The 18,122-nt window shown below is 40.2% G+C and overlaps 1 protein-coding gene across 1 annotated transcript in view; it reads right to left on the reverse strand.

Moving 5' to 3' along the window:
* The window catches only part of tmem132e (transmembrane protein 132E), a 621,750-nt gene that overhangs the window by 273,475 nt on the left and 330,153 nt on the right, over positions 1 to 18,122 (reverse strand). The window contains exon 4 of the mRNA XM_068008053.1: positions 12,378 to 12,570. Coding sequence (XP_067864154.1) covers positions 12,378 to 12,570 — 193 coding nt within the window. The remainder of the gene's footprint in view (positions 1 to 12,377; positions 12,571 to 18,122) is intronic.

Raw genomic sequence — 18,122 nt, forward strand, 5'->3', positions numbered from 1 at the left:
GTGTCCATACTTAAGAAAAGACATACTTGCTCTCGAGGCAGTACAAAGAAGGTTCACTCGGCTAATCCCGGGGATGAGGGGGTGGACATATGAGGAGAGGTTGAGTAGATTGGGACTTTACTCATTGGAGTTCAGAAGAATGAGAGGCGATCTTATTGAAACATATAAGATTGTGAAGGGGCTTGATCGGGTGGATGCGGTAAGGATGTTCCCAAGGATGGGTGAAACTAGAACTAGGAGGCATAATCTTAGAATAAGGGGCTGCTCTTTCAAAACTGAGATGAGGAGAAACTTCTTCACTCAGAGGGTAGTAGGTCTGTGGAATTTGCTGCCCCAGGAAGCTGTGGAAGCTACATCATTAAATAAATTTAAAACAGAAATAGACAGTTTCCTAGAAGTAAAGGGAATTAGGGGTTACGGGGAGCGGGCAGGAAATTGGACATGAAGCTGAGTTCGGATCGGTCAAGGCCCTGTGGGTGGCGGAGCGGGCCCAGGAGCTGAGTGGCCGGGTCCTGCTCCTACTTCTTGTGTTCTTTAGATTTGAGGTTAGGATCAGATCAGCCATGATCTTATTGAATGGCGGAGCAGGCTCGAGGGGCCGATTGGCCCACTCCTGCTCCTATTTCTTATGTTCTTATGTTCTTAAATAGTGATTTCACCAGTTGGGGGTGTGAAGATTCAGCAGCAGCTAGCTGCTTCTCTGTCGTGGTAGGTACAGAGCTCTGGAGATTTCTCATATGCAACCTCCGGCAAATGTCTTCCAGCAGCAGTTGTTGGAGTTCTTACTATTAGAAAAGTGTTTCATGCATTCTAGGAGCTAAAAGTAGAAATTGTGAAATTCTGACCTCTCAAGTTGGGTAACTTAGGAGGTAAAGACTCTTTCATATTTTTAAAGCCAAAATTCTTATTACATTTTAAGGGTGTTTGAAAAGTTAATTCTATAGGTCCTGAATATAGCATGTGTTAGAGAATAAGATGCACTGTACATAGTCAATAATATGCTTTAACATAAACCTCAGAAGAATACCCCAAACTGAATACTGTCACTTTCCCACTTCTAACACCAGCCATGCTTTGCCTCTGATGGTGGTTTTAGTTTGGCAATGTACGAAATACAGGCCGTCACCAGGTGGACAATCAACTCATTGCTGTTTGTCGTGTAAAAAATGGCTGCCATTTTTGCCTACATAACAACAGTGTCTGTACTCCAAAGTAATGCATTGTATATGAAGTGCCATGTCAATGCAATTGTTTTCTTCTTTTTACTTTCCTCCTTTGACCCTTCCAACAGGGACTAGTGCCACAATGCCAGTAAAAAATATGGAGAGATCAGTTCTCTGCATGAACACCACTTTTCCAGTGTCATAACCAATAACATAAAAAAGCAGCTCGAGTGAGACAGTCAATTTAATACTAATTAGTGTTGTGTTCTTGGCAGTTTTGCATTTTGTAATCTTATCCACTTGATTGAGATTACTCAAACTCATTTTACATTGAAATCTTACGAACAACAGAAGAGGATACTTTCATCCCCTCAGTTTGAGTAATCACACAGATAATAGCATTGTATTCTAACACACCGTATTACCCATGTCCCCATAGAGATTTCTAGATCTATTGAGCAATTACAGCAACTCCATTTATATCAAAATCTTGGTCTACAGAAAGTAGAATATCTATAATGGGAAACATAAAAATAGTTATTGTAGGTTACTGATTAGTCTGCAGAAGTGACATTCAAACTTTTAGTGAACAAAAGTGTTTCTCCCTTCCCCTATTAACAACAGAGTTCTCACAAACTTTTACAAATATGAAGTCAGGAGTAATGGAGATAAAATTAAAAAGCAGACAGGCAAAGGAAAAAAAAAGCCCTGAAAAAAGGGACTCAAGAATTTCAAACTGACAGGACTCATGTAAAAGGCAATTACAGTCTCGATATTAGTTCACAGTATTTCTGGGGAATTCATATCAGCCTTCTGAAGCTTGGGGCTATGTAATCATATTGCTGTTAACAAATCTTACCATTGAGTAAGAGGCGTACTAAAAAATAAATAAATAAAATTGATCCATACCTCGACAGTTCAGCAGACTTGTTCCAATCAGTTCTCTGTTCTCTAGGGCTCACAGAAAAGACCACGAGGTGTAGTTGGAGTTATACAGCAGGAGGAAATCAATATCACCATTCCTCACAGCTATTCTTAATAATATGGCAACCCAGTACACAAGGGGAAAAAAAATCACAAGCCCCGTCTCACGCTGGGAACAGAACTCAGTATCCTCTAAACCTCACAGAGCACCAGCTGGTCTGTGCTTTACAAATAGTTCATAAATTCAACAACACGTCAACACCACCTTTAAAATTCTGCAGGGAACATGTAAACTCTATCATTTATAACCTGCATGGAGGGATTATTTTAATAATCAGCTTCTGATAAATTCATATCTTAACCATTTGTAATTCTTAACTGAGCATAGATCTACAATTTACTAAATGACTTCCCATTCATTCTACAGAACTTCTGTTGAAGATCTCATATGTAAAGAAGCTGCACTGTAAAGAAACAGCTCTGGAACAGCATTCAAGTCCCGAAACAAAATACTTTGTGCAAAAATCCCAAGTCTCCTCTGCAACCTAGATCTCTCCTGCTGTAAATTCTCGGTGGCCTGTACATTTTAAAAATGCCCATTGGGGAGAATGGAGGATTAGATGAAGTCCAAACTCAATGGTTCAAATCCCTTAGAGGTGCTTAAGATAAGGGTGAGTAAGAAAACACTTTGTAGAGTCTATTTCATTCTTTGATGGGCATCCTTCACAAACCACAGGTACTTGGCCAAGCTTAATGGTTTTCAGGAAACCGTGGGGGTAAAATTAGTCTTTGGTGAAAACGATTTAGCAGCCCATTTTACAGTGCGTTCAATTTTCTTTTCCATTGGCTTCACAGCGCTGTGAAATTCAGGCTACTGATTCACTATCGTCCGTTTCACGCTTTTGCCAAAGACCAATTTCACTCGTGCGCAGCACGCCCTTAAACAATATACATCATGATATCATGCTGAGTAGCAGTACTTGTGGCCTCCTGCTCAAGACCTGTATAAAGCCCAAGACCTGTGCAACAGCACAACTTTATTTTTCTATTGACCTCTCTAATATTCTGTATCAAAATAAATCAAAACAAATTTAGCATGGTCTAAAGGGATGATTGGGTAGGATCGTGATGTGTGAACAATGTCTATCATTCAAAGAATCAAGAAGATCCCACAAGGTGGGTAATCTATTTTTCTTTCTCATTCAGGCATTCTTCACACCGCACAGGGGCCATTCCAAAGTAGTGCACATTTAAGAGGAGGAAGGCCCTAGATGGGACAAGACAATTCTGCAAAAAACATTAGGAGTGTAATTCCTCTTGGGCGATAGTGCAGGGCAGGTGACAATGAATTGACAGCCCATTTTACACTCCGCTCGATTTTCTTTTCCAGTGATGGAAAAGAACATGGGGCAGAGTGTAAAACGGGTAACTGATTCGCTATTGCCAGTTTTGCACTATCGCCAAAGAGCAATTGCACTCTCCTTTGCCTTTTGCATTAACCAAATTTAAACTGTAATGTTTGGTAAAAGTATGAATAATCCACATAGCTGGTTTAAAAGAAATACTAGTAGTTGAAACCTGATTAAGGGATGATCAAGAATTGGAATAGCTTAAAATTGGATACTTGGTACTCTTAGCAGTTGGATGATAACAGTGAAGAACGTACTCCACCAGCCATTTCACTACCTATTATGTAGTTATTGAATTAACTTCTAGCCACAGGACAAAAATAACTGTATTAACTGTCCGAGTTCCTGGGATCATTAAATAGAAAAACAGAATACTATACAAGCATCCAGAAAGTTGGAAGGTAGGGTTCATGTCTAACTGATGTGATAGCAGATAAAATGAGGGACCAATCTCCTGACTTAAATGAAATTGGGAAACAAACTTGGATAGTAACCGCAAATGTGCCCAAAGGGCCACTCTAACTTTATACCATATCAAATAAAGCTGGTCTACAATTAAGGCCAGCAGTTTATTAACCGTGATTTTTCTGGTATCCTCTTCCACTATGATGGTATAGAGCAGTATGTCCATCGGGAAAGCTATCCCTTGTCCAATGTCGATCTGACTGTGGGTGTGGGCGGGGAAGTCAGGGGGCCTTAAAATTTTTTCTGGGAAGAGAGGAAAGCACTATGGTAAAATATCGGGCCAGAATTTCCTGCAAAATTGTGCCAATCTATGCATAAGCCATTAATCTAGCGCAGAGGTTTCAGAAAATTATGGCATAAGTGAGTTAGACTAATTTTTACACCATGCCCGAATTTCCTGGGCCATTTGCGCCGGTCCGATGAAATCCTTGTCAAAATAATTAAAAGTTCCTTAGAATAGCTTCACCCTCCCATTCAAAACTGCGGCGATTGTGAATTTCTTAGATTTGCATTAGTTTTCTAGTCACTAGCCACCTGTCGGCACGCTAATAATGAATGGCACAGGTGGGCATTTGGCCACCATGTTAAACCATGTCCTCCTGTATCAGTCAGTTATCTACCACTGCCTGTTAATTAATACATGCATTATTACCTTCTGCAAAGAAACATTAGGACATTGTGTGAGTATGTGTAAATTATTGGACAGTAAATAAATTCCAGTATCTGCCCTCATTAAGTGAACACAAGTGAGAAAGTCTGTCATTACTGCCAGCAACCAAAAGTAACAGAACATTTATATATTCCCATATATTCTGTGTACAGAATGATGTAGGTCTGGAATGTGATCCAAGAATGCAATAGCTCTTGGGTTAGATTGACATTAATCAACCACTTCAGCTTCATGGTTTAGATCATTTCAGTCCCTAGATATGTCAAATTCCTGCACTGTGTATTATTCTATACGAACAGGCTGCAGACTGTTCTTTTTCATTTAATCATAATTGCATCAAACAGTGCCCCTAAATCTTTGTCCTATCCCATTTACTTTCTGTGTAAACTTAAGAGGATCAAAACAAAGTACCCAGTGCTTAACAACGTGAGCTGCCTAGCTGGATACTGTAAAGGATCATCCCCGCTATAAGTGTTCATTAGGTTCAGATCTCACAATAAAGTTTGCCATAAATTGCCATCCACCAAACAGGTGCTTTAAACTGAGAGGGTCTCTTCCCATTTACAGCTACAGCGTCAAGAAGGACAGGTGACTTCTAAAAGGATTGCTGCCAGCCTGCTGTAACGTTTTGCACCAAATTGAAAGGTAAGAAAATTAGCTGCTCGGCCACTGCCTGGGTTGCACTTTAATCAACAAGGGCATTTAATGGAGCTGTGAGTCATACCCTGTTCAGCCTGCCTGAATCTTTGAATGAGGAATGCTTTTGTCCTGTACACTCAGTGCTGTCTGATATTGTGTACCCACCAAGTCTGCATGTTAACAATAAATGAGTTAATTGCAAAGGAATCTATCTGATGTCTGATTTACAGGGTAAGCCATTGGCTGTGCTGCTTATGAGGTCCCTGATTCATATTAACCTTGCTGTGGTGTATTCAAATTGCTTTTCCAGGAGATTTCAGCGTAAATTAGCAACATGAGGATAGGAGGACGCAATGTTGTAATTAATGGCATAAGTTGCCTTTTGCGCCATTCTAGAAAATTCCAGACCGAAGCATTGGCCTGGAGTTTCATCTGTATTTGCCCCCAGATACACCCTGGGTGCAAACAATTTATATGGCTTAAAAGATCACGGAATGTTGGGTGTAAGTGGGTTAAGCGCATAACTACAACACGCCCAAGTCTCCTCGATCTTTTACGTCCGTCCATCAAACCCTCCGTCCTAACGAATCTCCACCCATAAAGCTGACCAAGCCCCCAAACAAAATATGATTAACCTCCAACTGCGCTTGTTCAGGCATCACAGAATCATAGAAAGCATGGAAGGAGGCCATTTGGCCCATCGAGTCCATGCTGGCTCTATGCAAGAGCAATCCAGCTAGTCCCACTCCCCCGCCCTATCCCCGTAGCCCTGCAATTTTATTTTACTTTCAAGCATTTATCCAGTTCCCTTTTGAAGGCCATTATTGAATCTGCCTCCACATCCCCTCAGGCAGTGCATTCCAGATCCTAACCACTTGCTGTGTAAAAAAAGTTTCTCCTCATGTCACATTTGGTTCTTTTGCTATCACCTTGAATCTATGCCTTCTGGTTCTTGACCCTTCCACCAATGGGAACAGTTTCTCTCTATCTACTCTGTCTAGACCCTTCATGATTTTGAATACCTCTATCAAATCTTCTTGCAACCTTCTCTATTTCAAGGAAAACAACCCCAGCTTCTCCAGTCTATCCACATATCTAAAGTCCCTCATTCCTGGAATCATTCCAGTAAATCTCTTCTACACACTCTCTAAGGCCTTCTCATCTTTCCTAAAGTGCGGTGCCCAGAACTGGACACAATACTCCAGTTGTGGCCGAACCAGTGTTTTATAAAGGTTCATCATCACTTCCTTTCTTTTGTACTCTATGCCTCTATTTATAAAGCCCAGGATCCCGTATGCTTTTTTAACTGCTTTCTCGACCTGCCCTGCCACCTTCAACAATTTGTGCACCTATACCCTCAGAGTTCTCTGTTCCTGTACCCCTTTTAGAATTGTGCCCTCTAGTTTATATTGCCTCTCCTCGTTCTCCTTGTACCGAAATGTATCACTTCGTATTTTTCTGTGTTAAATTTCATCTGCCGTATGTCCACCCATGCCACCAGCCTGTCTATATCCTCTTGAAGTCTGTCAATATCCTCCTCACTGTTCACTACCTTTCCAAGTTTTGTGTCATCTACAAATTTTGAAATTGTGTCCTGTGCACCCAAGTCCAAGTCATTAATATATGTCAAGAAAAGCAGCCAGTTGGTCCCAGCACCAAACCCTGGGGAACACCACTGTACACCTCCCTCCTGTCCAAAAAACAACTGTTCACCCATACTCTGTTTCTTGTCACTTAGCCAATTCTGTATCCACGTTGCTACTGTCCCCTTTATTCCATGGGCCGCAATCTTGATGACAAGCCTATTGTGCGGTAGTTTATCAAACGCCTTTTGGACGTCCATATACACCGCATCAACTGCATTGCCTTCATCTACCCTCTCTATCAGGTTAGTTAAACACGATTTGCCTTTAACAAATCTGTGCTGGCTTTCCCTAATCAATCCACACTCGTCCAAGTGATTGTTAATTCTGTCCCAGATTAGCATTTCTAAAAGTTACCCCACCACTGAGGTTAAACTGATTGGCCTATAATTGCTGGGTTTAACCTTACACCCTTTTTTGAACAAGGGTGCAATATTTGTAATTCTCCAATCCAGTGGCACCACCCCCGTATCATATGGCTGCTTGGAAGAATATGGCCAGTACCTCCGCAATTTCTACCCTTAGTTCCCCCAGCAATCTAGGATGCATCCCATCCAGTCCAGTTGACTTATTTAAGTACAGCTAGCCTTTCTAGTACCTCTTCTTTATCAATTATTAGCCCGTCTAGTATCTCAACTATATCTTCCTTTACTGAGACTCTGGCAGCATCTTCTTCCTTGGTAAAGACAGACTCATTTAGTACCTTGGCCATGAGTAGATCTCCTTTATGGTCCCTAATCGGCCCCACCCCTCCTCTTACTACCTGTTTACTATTTATATGCCTGTAGAAGACTTTTGGATTCTCTTTTATGTTGGCTGCCAGTCTATTCTCATACTCTCTCTTTGCTCCTCTTATTTCCTTTTTCACTTCCCCTCTGAACTTTCTATATTCTGCCTTGTTCTCACTTGTGTATTCAACCTTAGATTTGCCATACGCCCCTTTTTTCTGCTTCATCTTACTCTATCTCTTTTGTCATCCAGGGAGCTCTGGCTTTAGTTGCCCTACCTTTCTCCCTCGTGGGAATGTACCTTGACTGTACCCGATCCATCTCCTCTTTAAAGGCTGCCCAATATTCAATTACGGTTTTGCCTGCCAGTCTTTGATTCCAATTTACCTGGGTTAGACCTGTTCACATCCCACTGAAATTGGCCCTCCTCCAATTGAGTATTTTTACTTTAGAGTGGACCATGTCCTTTTCCACAGCTAAACCTTATGATACTATGATCACTGATCCCTAAATGCTCCCCCACTGACACTTGCTCCATTTGGCCCGCCTCTTTCCCTAGAACCAAGTCCAGCAATGCCTCCTTCCTCGTTGGGCCGGAAACGTACTGGTCAAGAAAGTTATCCTGAAGACATTTCAAAAATTCCTCCCCCTCTTTGCCCCTTACATTATTATCCCAGTCTATATTAGGATAGTTGAAGTTCCCCACTATCACTACTCTATGGCTTTTGCACCTCTCTGTAATTTCCCTGCAAATTTGTTCCTCTATATTTTTCCCACTAGTTGGTGGCCTATAGAATACACCCAGTAGTGTAATGGCACCTTTATTGTTTCTTAACTCTAACCAAATATAATCTGTCCTTGGCCCCTCCAGGACATCCTCTCTCTCCAGCACTGCAATATTCTCCTTAATCAATACTGCCACCCCCCCCAACCTTTTTATTGTTCCCTATCTTTCCTGAACACCTTGTATCCAGGAATATTTAGTACCCAATCCTGCCCTTTTTTGAGCCAGATAAGAACATAAGAAATAGGAGCAGGAGTAGGCCAATCGGCCCCTCGAGCCTGCTCCGCCATTCAATAAGATCATGGCTGATCTGGTCCTAACCTCAAATCTAAAATCATGTCCAATTTCCTGCCCGCTCCCCGTAACCCCTAATTCCCTTTACTTCTAGGAAACTGTCCATTTCTGTTTTAAATTTATTTAATGATGTAGCTTCCACAGCTTCCTGGGGCAGTAAATTCCACAGACCTACCACCCTCTGAGTGAAGAAGTTTCTCCTCATCTCAGTTTTGAAAGAGCAGCCCCTTATTCTAAGATTATGCCCCCTCGTTCTAGTTTCACCCATCCTTGGGAACATCCTTACCGCATCCACCCGATCAAGCCCCTTCACAATCTTATATGTTTCAATAAGATCGCCTCTCATTCTTCTGAACTCCAATGAGTAGAGTCCCAATCTACTCAACCTCTCCTCATATGTCCGCCCCCTCATCCCCGGATCTCCGTTATCGCCATGACATCATATTCCCACATGGCTATTTGCACCTGCAGCTCACCAACTTTGTTCACCATGCTTCGTGCGTTTACATACATGCATTGCAAAGCAGTCTTAGACTTTCTTGTACTCTTTCTTAGTCTGAACCTACCTAATACCATACTATTTCTTGCCCTAGTGCTATCTTTCTCTCCCGATCCTTTGTGCCCCTTATTCCTCCTTTCTAATGCTACATCCTGGTGCCCATCTCCCTGCCAAATTAGTTTAACCCCCCCCCATCACCACAGCACTAGCGAACCTCCCTGTGAGGACATTGGTCCCAGCTCCGATGAGGTGCAACCCGCCAGCCTGTACAGGTCCCACCTTCCCCAGAAATTAACATTGCAACCAGATTTTCAGGCGCAGCAGGAAGCAAAGTCATTTTTCTGATCTTTTAAATGCAATTTCTTGAATTTTTTTCATCCTCACTGAGGCCCACTCTGTATTATCTATTTTTTTAATGCATTTTTCTGGTGTAAGTATGTCACATTAAAAATTAAAAAGCTTCCCCAAGTGCAGGTACCTAAATATATTGTGCCTGATGTACATGAATGATGGTTAAATGAGTTGAAACTTAAATTTTCATACTTAAAGAATAAATATATGGTTTGGGATCGGCGCTTTCCTTGGGCTCCGATTGTTTATGTTGATTCACGTCCATTTTAAGTTTGGGCATATTCTAACCATTTATGCTGCTTCTTCAGGGGTGCCATTGATCTCCCACTGAGGTTACAGAGAGATACCAGGAGAACTCCCATGGAATCTCGGACCCTGATATCCACAGAAATATTCCTCACTCAACCAATGCCATTGAAAACTGATTAATTGGCCATTCATCTCCCTGCTGCTTGTGGGATCTTGCAAAATAGCTGTTGCATTGCCTGCATAACAACAGTGATTGCAGAAGTATTGAATTATCTGTGAAGTCTTTTGGAATGTTTTTAAGAGACATAATAAGGTAGACATTTGTCTGTTTTTCTTTCACTGGATTCAAACACAGGCCTTCACCCCCACCCCCCATTTTCTTCCCTTTTCTATCCTTCGCATCTCTTGCGGGTATTAGCTTTGGATCTAGTTTGGTCTATATGGCTCATTTGCATATTTCTTTGCCAAGTGACCCATCAGAGGTCTAAAACTTAGGTTTCTATTTCCATCGCCAAAATTCGACTGCTCACTGGATAATAGGCCACTGACAGGTCTGAAATGTAATGGCAGAAACATAATGATCACTTCAACAGGGAATAGTAAGCGGTCATTCGAAAGACAACAGATGTGGTAACTCAGTGGATACATGCACTATCTGCTGTCATACTGAATTAAACAGAGCATGGAGGTCCCAGACTAGAGCTTTGATCAGTTTTGAGTGAAACATTCTTAACCAGGACTGTATTAGGAGTGTTATGCTTGACCTTAGAATTCTGCTCTTAATTGCTATTCAGTGATCTTTGCTGGACAATGCAGTTTGTGGACATTTGGTGAGGAACGAATCAGATTTGGCCGTGATGCTGCCTCCTGACCCCATGATGACGTAGTCTCCTGCTGCTCACAAATTAGACTTACACATGAAGAATGTTCATTCGGTGTGTTACTGAAGAGCTGCTGACTTTATTGAACTGTACCTAAGGATACATTAGCATCTTCAGGAGAGAATGGGAAAAGAAATGGGAGAAAAGAGAATAGATGTGCCAAAAAGTGACTGAACGTTTGAGAACTGGAAAGGATTGGTGAGGAAATATCTACAGTGAAAATCCAAAAACTGCGACAACCTCGATAATGTCTCTTCCTTTCAAAGCTGAAAAGTCTGTTTTCCTATCCTTTCCCTATAACTCGCCTCTTTCTCTGCAGCATTTCTAGGGCTTGGATGTTTCCTATATTTGTGCCTCGGTGACCAGAATTGAATGCAGTACTCTGATACAGCCTGACCACAGCTTCAGCACGATGGCCTTAAACTTGTACTCCAATGATTTGGCAGTATTGCTCATCAACACTTACAGTTCAGCAAAAACGTACAAAAGAATATTAATGTCAAATAACAATTTCGATAGATTGATATTTAAAAGCAGCACGGACTATTTACTCGAGCGGAGAGTAAATGCCAACACGGACTGGTTGGCCTGAATGGCTTATTTCAGTGTTGAAAGTTCTATGCATTTCTATGATGATTTAGACTTTAACACTGTATTCTAGCAAAATATCAGTTGAATAGGTGATTGCTAGTTCGTTGTTCTTGTAGTAACTGCAAAGCCCAGGGTTTTCCCAACAGTGTTATCCCAATTATTTTAATTAGTTTACTTCTGGTATTAAAATAATGCCAATTGGAAAATCCAGGCCAAAGCGTTATAGTACTATAGTGTATTTCAAAATACTGAAACGGTGTAACTAGTTGTTCAAGCAGACTTAAATCAAGCCATAAGTTCATATAGTTTACAACCTCTTACTCATATTAGGATTTGTTCTAAAGAGAAAATGTACAATTCATAATGCATTCGTATTCTGAATGCACCAAAGTAATTTCAACATTCAACTTAGGACTACTGCACCACATTAATTTAGTGAACCCTGTCGGGACTAATTCAGAAGATTGCAATCTCATGCACAAGATCTCTGCTGAATCTGGAACTGTTGATAGGCCTGGTTTAGTGCTCCAAGGCCCAAAGCCTTGGAGATTTAGTGTGGTGTTTAACTGTGTTATGTGATTCATTTATTTGAACAGATTTATGCTTATGATGTGATGACACCATCGCATAAATGAAACCTTATGCGGCATGTTGTAAAGCACAAAAACATGAAAGAAACATTACAGTGTTGACAGTGCCACTTATAAGGTAATGGAATGTTTGGAAGTTAAAAATAAATGTGTATAATTTTCAGAAGGAATAACTTACTGATATTGCTTCATTTAAATTATTGGATGCCTTGGAATTGAATAATGTATTTCAATGTCTCCAACTCATATGAGCAATAACAGCCTAGGCAGTAGGATGTGAAAGAGAAGTGTAGGAGATTTGTAAAAACACTCAGCATGCACATAGCTGTAGCAAAAGTTCTGTGTCTTCCATTCTCTGTGTATCACACAATAGATATGCTATCTGCCTTTTCCCCTGAAAAGGCAGAACAAACTTCCACAATATAAGGAACACCAAAAGCCATGTCACTATACCATTCACCAATAAAGCTTAACTTCAAAACTGTGCAAAAACTCACCATGGAGAGTGGTACAATGGCACGGATGTCCCTTTGGATCACCGTCAATTCTGTCACCACCTTGTCCGAATCTGGAGGAGGATTTTTTCCACGGTAGTCAACATGCCACATAATACGTCTTGTCACTGACTGGCTGGTAAAATTTTCCATCTCAAAGTTCAATTGAATGATTTCACTGGGCTGAACACTTTCACTGCAAAGAAATTAGAAGGGGAACACAATCAACTATATTTTAGATTTTGAATTTAAACAACTTAAAACAGTTTTAAAAGTATGAACTCTTCAATTTATTTACATATTTGACTTCCTTCTGAGCCTAGCAAAAACAGTGCCCAGAAATCTTGCTGTACTCTCAAGGCCCATTGCAGTTGTGTACTCTAATCAATTCTTTCCCAGGACCTCAAATGATGGAATCCAAACTCCCCCAGTCCTCCTTTCCTCCTACAATGTTTTAAAATCCAAGTTTAGCGTTGACTAACCACTATTTCATGATTTACCCAGACTTGAAGCCTAGTCTTGACCCTTTGTCTAAATTATCAATACTATTTATTAATAATAATTAGTGCTACAACTACTAAAGTCTACACTACAATAAGAATGCATATTAGCCCAAGTTCCATGCATGAGCTTTTAGGTACCTTTTTCCCCTGTTTAACACATACTCAATTTACTGCCAAGCTGGTGTCAGAACAAATCCAGCATTCACGTTGATTCAATGTAATTTGGCAACATAAACACTGCCAAACTGCACACACAGTTCTCATACCAACATTAAAGTGTTGGAGTTCAGAGGTACAGCAGTGTAAACACATGGCCAAATTCCAAGATGATACCTTGAATTTTGGCATCCCCTATGAGATCGGCCAATTGGATGGTTAGGCAATTCAGCATTAAGGCTATTGCAGATGTTCTAGTATACACAATAGGCTTTGAAAGGAACAGAGAATGGGTGTGATTTAATTATTAAAAACATAGATTTCATGCTTAATGGGTTCTCAAACCAGTGGAAAAATCCCCAAAATGAAATGTTTGAAAATCCAGGAATCCAATTAAAGTTACATGATCTTGAAAATTAACTTGTTCGAAAAATAAAATTTTTATATTATACGTTTTTATATAATTGCAAAGTTTGCACCAACACCAATGACAAAAATAAATTTAATTCTTACACAGAATTACATTTAATCTACAGCAAAGTAACAGGCTATTCGGCCCAACTGGTCAATGGAGGTGTTTATACTCCACGAGGTTCCTGCCACGATAATTATCTTTTCCCACCCTACCCCCATTTCCCTCTATTCCTTTCTCCCTCATGTACGCATCAATCCTCCCCTTAAATCCAACAATGCTATCTGCTTCAACCCACACCATGTGGCAGCGAGTTCCACATTTTCGCCACTCTCTGTGTAAAGAAATTGCTTCTGAATTTTTTATTTAATCTGTTAGAGGCTATCTTATATTTATATTTAGTCCACATTCCACCCTATTGAATCCCTTATAATTTTATAGACTTCTATCAAGTCTCCTCTTTGTCTTCTTTGTTCTAGAGAAAAGAGCCCCAGCCTAGTCAATCTTTCCTGATAGTTGCATCCTCTCAATTCTGGTAACATCCTTGTAAATCTTTTCTGCACTTTTCCCAGTGCTTCAATATCCTTTCTGTAGTATGGAGCCCTGAACTGAGCACAACCCAAGGTTCTGAATAAATGGCATTACCTCCACGCTTTAGTATTCTATTCCTCTAGAAATAAACCCCAAGACTATGTTTGCATTCTTTATGGCTGTAACAATTTATGTTGCTACTTTTAACGGTTTAGATATCTGTATTTCCACATCTCCCTGCTCTTCTACCCCATTTAGTTTCTTACTCTTCAAGGAATAAAAGGCCTCCTTATTCCTCCAGCAAAATGAACCACCTCACACTTCGCTACATTGAATTTCGTTTGTCATTCATCCACCTACTCTGCAAGCCTACTTATGTCTTCCTGTGTTTTGGTGCAGTCTTCCACATGATTAGCTATACCCCCCATTTGTATCATCTGCAAATTTTTACATCATATCTCCAATTCCTGAGTCCAAATCATTTAAGTATATGGTAAACAATAGTGTTCCCAGCACAGATACATGTGGGACACCAATTCCCACTTTTGCAGTCCAAGAAATTTCTCTTAACTCTTACCGACTGTTTTGTCGTCATATTGCAATCTATTCTGCTATCTGGCCCTTGATTTCACATGCCTTGGCCTTTGTCCTGAGACTCTTATGTGGCACCTTATCGAAGGCCTTCTGAAATTACACGCATAGCACCTCGACTGCATTGCCCTTGTCTACTCTTTCTCTTCTTCAAAAAATTCAATAAGGTTGCTTAAACATGACCTTGCTTTTAGAAATCTATGCTGACTATTTTTATTATATTCTCCGTCTCTAAATGTTTTGTTATCTGATCTTTTAGCAAAGATTCTGGCATCCTTCCTGACATTGACGTTCAGCTAACTTGTCAATTGTTCCCTGGATTAGTTCTATCTCCTTTTTGAAAATAGGAATTATATTTGCTATCTGCCAATCCTCTGGCTCTATTCCTTTTTCTATTGGGTTTTTATATATGGTTACCTGTGCCTGTGTTATCTTCTCCCTTGTTTCTTTTGAATATCTACAGTTGCAATCCATCTGGACCCAGGCTCTTGTTCTCCTTATATTTATCCAGTTTGTTTAGTCTCTCCTTTCTTTCTATCTTAACTGTAGTGATTTCCTCTTCCGTTCTTCTAGTGTCATTTCCTCTTTGTTGGTCTCTTCAGTGAAAACTGAGGCAAAGTATATATTTAGTATCCCTGCCATTTCCATATAACTTCCTGTGAGTTTATCTCGCTCATCCCTTAGTGGCTCTATCCCTATCTTAATTCTCCTTTTGTTACTTGTGTGCCTGCAGGATATTTCACTCTTTTTCTATTCTTTGATATTTTCATTTCATATTTCCTCTTTGCCTTCCTAACTGTCTTCTTAACTTCGTTCCTAAGCTCTTCATATTCTCTTTTGCCATCCTCTCATGGAATGGTTACAGCGCAGGAGGCCATTCAGCCATCGAGCCCATGACAGCTCTTTGTAAGAGCAATCGAGTTAGTCCCATTTCCCCGCTCTTTCCCCGTAGCCCTTCAATTTTTTTTCCTCAAGTACTTATCCAATTCCTTTTTGAAAGACATGATTGAATTTGCTTCCACCACCCTATCAGGCAGCGCATTCCAGATCATAACAACTCGCTACGTAAAAAAGTTTTTCCTCATGTCGCCTTTGGTTCTTTTACCAATCACCTTAAATCTGTGTCCTCTGGTTCTCGATCCTTCTGCCAATGGGAATAATTTCTCTTTATTTACTTTATCTAAACTCTTCATGATTTTGAACGCTTCTATCAAATCTCTTCTTAACCTTCTCTGCTCCAAGGAGAACAACCCCAGCTTCTCCAGTCTATCATAAGACTATCCAAGTAACTAAAGTCCCTCATCCCTGGAACCATTCTAGTAAATCTTTTCTGCACCCTCACTAAGGCTTTCACATCCTTCCTAAAGTGCAGTGCCCAGAATTAAACACAATACTCCAGCTATTGACGAACATTTATAAAGGTTCAACATAACTTCCTTGCTTTTGTACTCTATGCCTCTATTTATAAAGCCTAGGATCCCGTATGCTTTTTTAACCGCTTTCTCAACTTGTCCTGCCACCTTCAAAGTTTTGTGCACATATACCCCCAGGTCTCTCTGTTCCTGCACCCCGTTTAGAATTGTACCATTTAGTCTATAGTGCCTCTCCTCATTCTTCCTGCCAAAATGTATCACTTCGCACATCTCTGCATTAAATTTCATCTGCCATGTGTCTGCCCATTCCACCAGCCTATGTCCTCACCGTTCACTACACTTCCAAGTTTTGAAATTGTGCCCTGAACAACCAAGTCCAAGTCATTAATATATATCAAAAAAACTGGTCCTAGTACTTACCCCTGGGGAACACCACTGTATACCTTTCTCCAGTCCGAAAAACAATTGTTCAACATTACTCTCTGTTTCCTGTCACTTAGCCAATTTTGTATCCATGCTGCCACTGCCCCTTTTATTCCATGGGTTTCAATTATGCTGACAAGCCTATTATGTGGCACTTTATCAAATGCCTTTTGAAAGTCCATATACACATCAACCGCATTGCCCTCATCAACCCTGTCTGTTATCTCATCAAAAAACTCTCCTTTATTATTTATGTACTTTGCATATGCTTTTTTCTTTAGATATCATTTTATTCTCACTGCTTCATTTATCCATGGCCATCTCTTTATTTATCCATGAATGAATTCAGTTTTATTCTGATGAACCATTTAGTTCAATTTCTATCACATTTTATTATGTTGGCTAGTTTGAGTAGAGTTGTGAACATGTGCAATGACAACAATGCAGGAAAGAAGGCGCCTAGTTGGCTCAAGGCACTGGTGCATTAATGGTGAGATTTAGATTCTTTCCAACAGCTTTCCAAATAATGAGGTCTCAGCAAGTGGAGCTTCACTCAAATGAAGGAGGGTGTGCAAAGCAAAAAATAACTTTCAAAATATAGAATGGAGGGAGGGGGAAAAATACAGGAATGTTAAAATGTGTTCCATTTACAATGTAACAAATACAAGTGTGCCACAATGCATAGAATATGACATTTCATAGCTGTCTCTTTTGCAGTGCATAAAAGGAGGCAAAAGTAGTTAATTTGGCACACTTCCTTTTATTGCACTTAGGTTGGCATGCCTAGCATGATCACTGTGATTGAAATCAATGCTTGTTATCTCATTAACATTTCTTTGGCTGCATTTTGTGCTGTCAAACAGAATGGACAAGACAGTGCCTTGAGGCACAGTACATTGGCACACATGTCAACAAACTAGTAAAACATAGAATTCAATGCTGATGAGCCTCAACTGAAGAATATTACATAAAGCTAATGGTGGAAGAGAAAACCCCAAAATTACAAACTTAGTTGTATAGTTTTATTTGTTAAATTCATACCACTATAAAGAATCAATCTACATTTTTTTTACATGTAGTGCACGGAGGAAATCTCTTCTCCCCTCCTCCCCCCATGTTTCTTTCATTAGTTCTTCATGTAACTCAGTGTATCTTTAGTCCTAAGGCAACAAAACGCACATATGCATGAAAACCATACATTAAGAAGTAGCACTGGGAAATCATCAGCAATGAAGAGGTAAAATTATCAGATTAAAGATGGATTACACAAGGAGCTATTTAAAATGACCGGGATTTTAAAATAGAGTGACACTAGACAAGAAGCGGTAATTACGTGGGCTCCATCTGTACATACTATCAATTTGCTCATGTGTTAATGACACACAGTAATGGTTGCTCTATAAACCCATTTCTCTCAGTGTATCTACTCACAGGAAAGGATCCTCGGATCAATGTACTCTCCCAAGTACCATCTCTTTCATTTTAACTTTCTGCACAAAGTGAGAAACGTTCCCTGCTATTTCCTGACCTGCAGCCCAGGTCCACACTGAACTGAGAAACTGGCACATGACCCACCTGACAGCAATTGTGCACAAGTGTATGGCAGATTTCTTTGAAGAATCCTGACACGTCCCCACAACAGGGTAATAGAGATGCTATCAATATAATTGGAAAAAAAAACTTGAATATTTGTTAAAACCAGTGAACTTGTGGTATAAATAGGACATGTGACAGACTCAGTGGCTTACTGAAAAATACA

This window comes from Heptranchias perlo, chromosome 28 (assembly GCF_035084215.1).
Source record: "Heptranchias perlo isolate sHepPer1 chromosome 28, sHepPer1.hap1, whole genome shotgun sequence".
Taxonomy (NCBI): Eukaryota; Metazoa; Chordata; class Chondrichthyes; order Hexanchiformes; family Hexanchidae; genus Heptranchias; species Heptranchias perlo.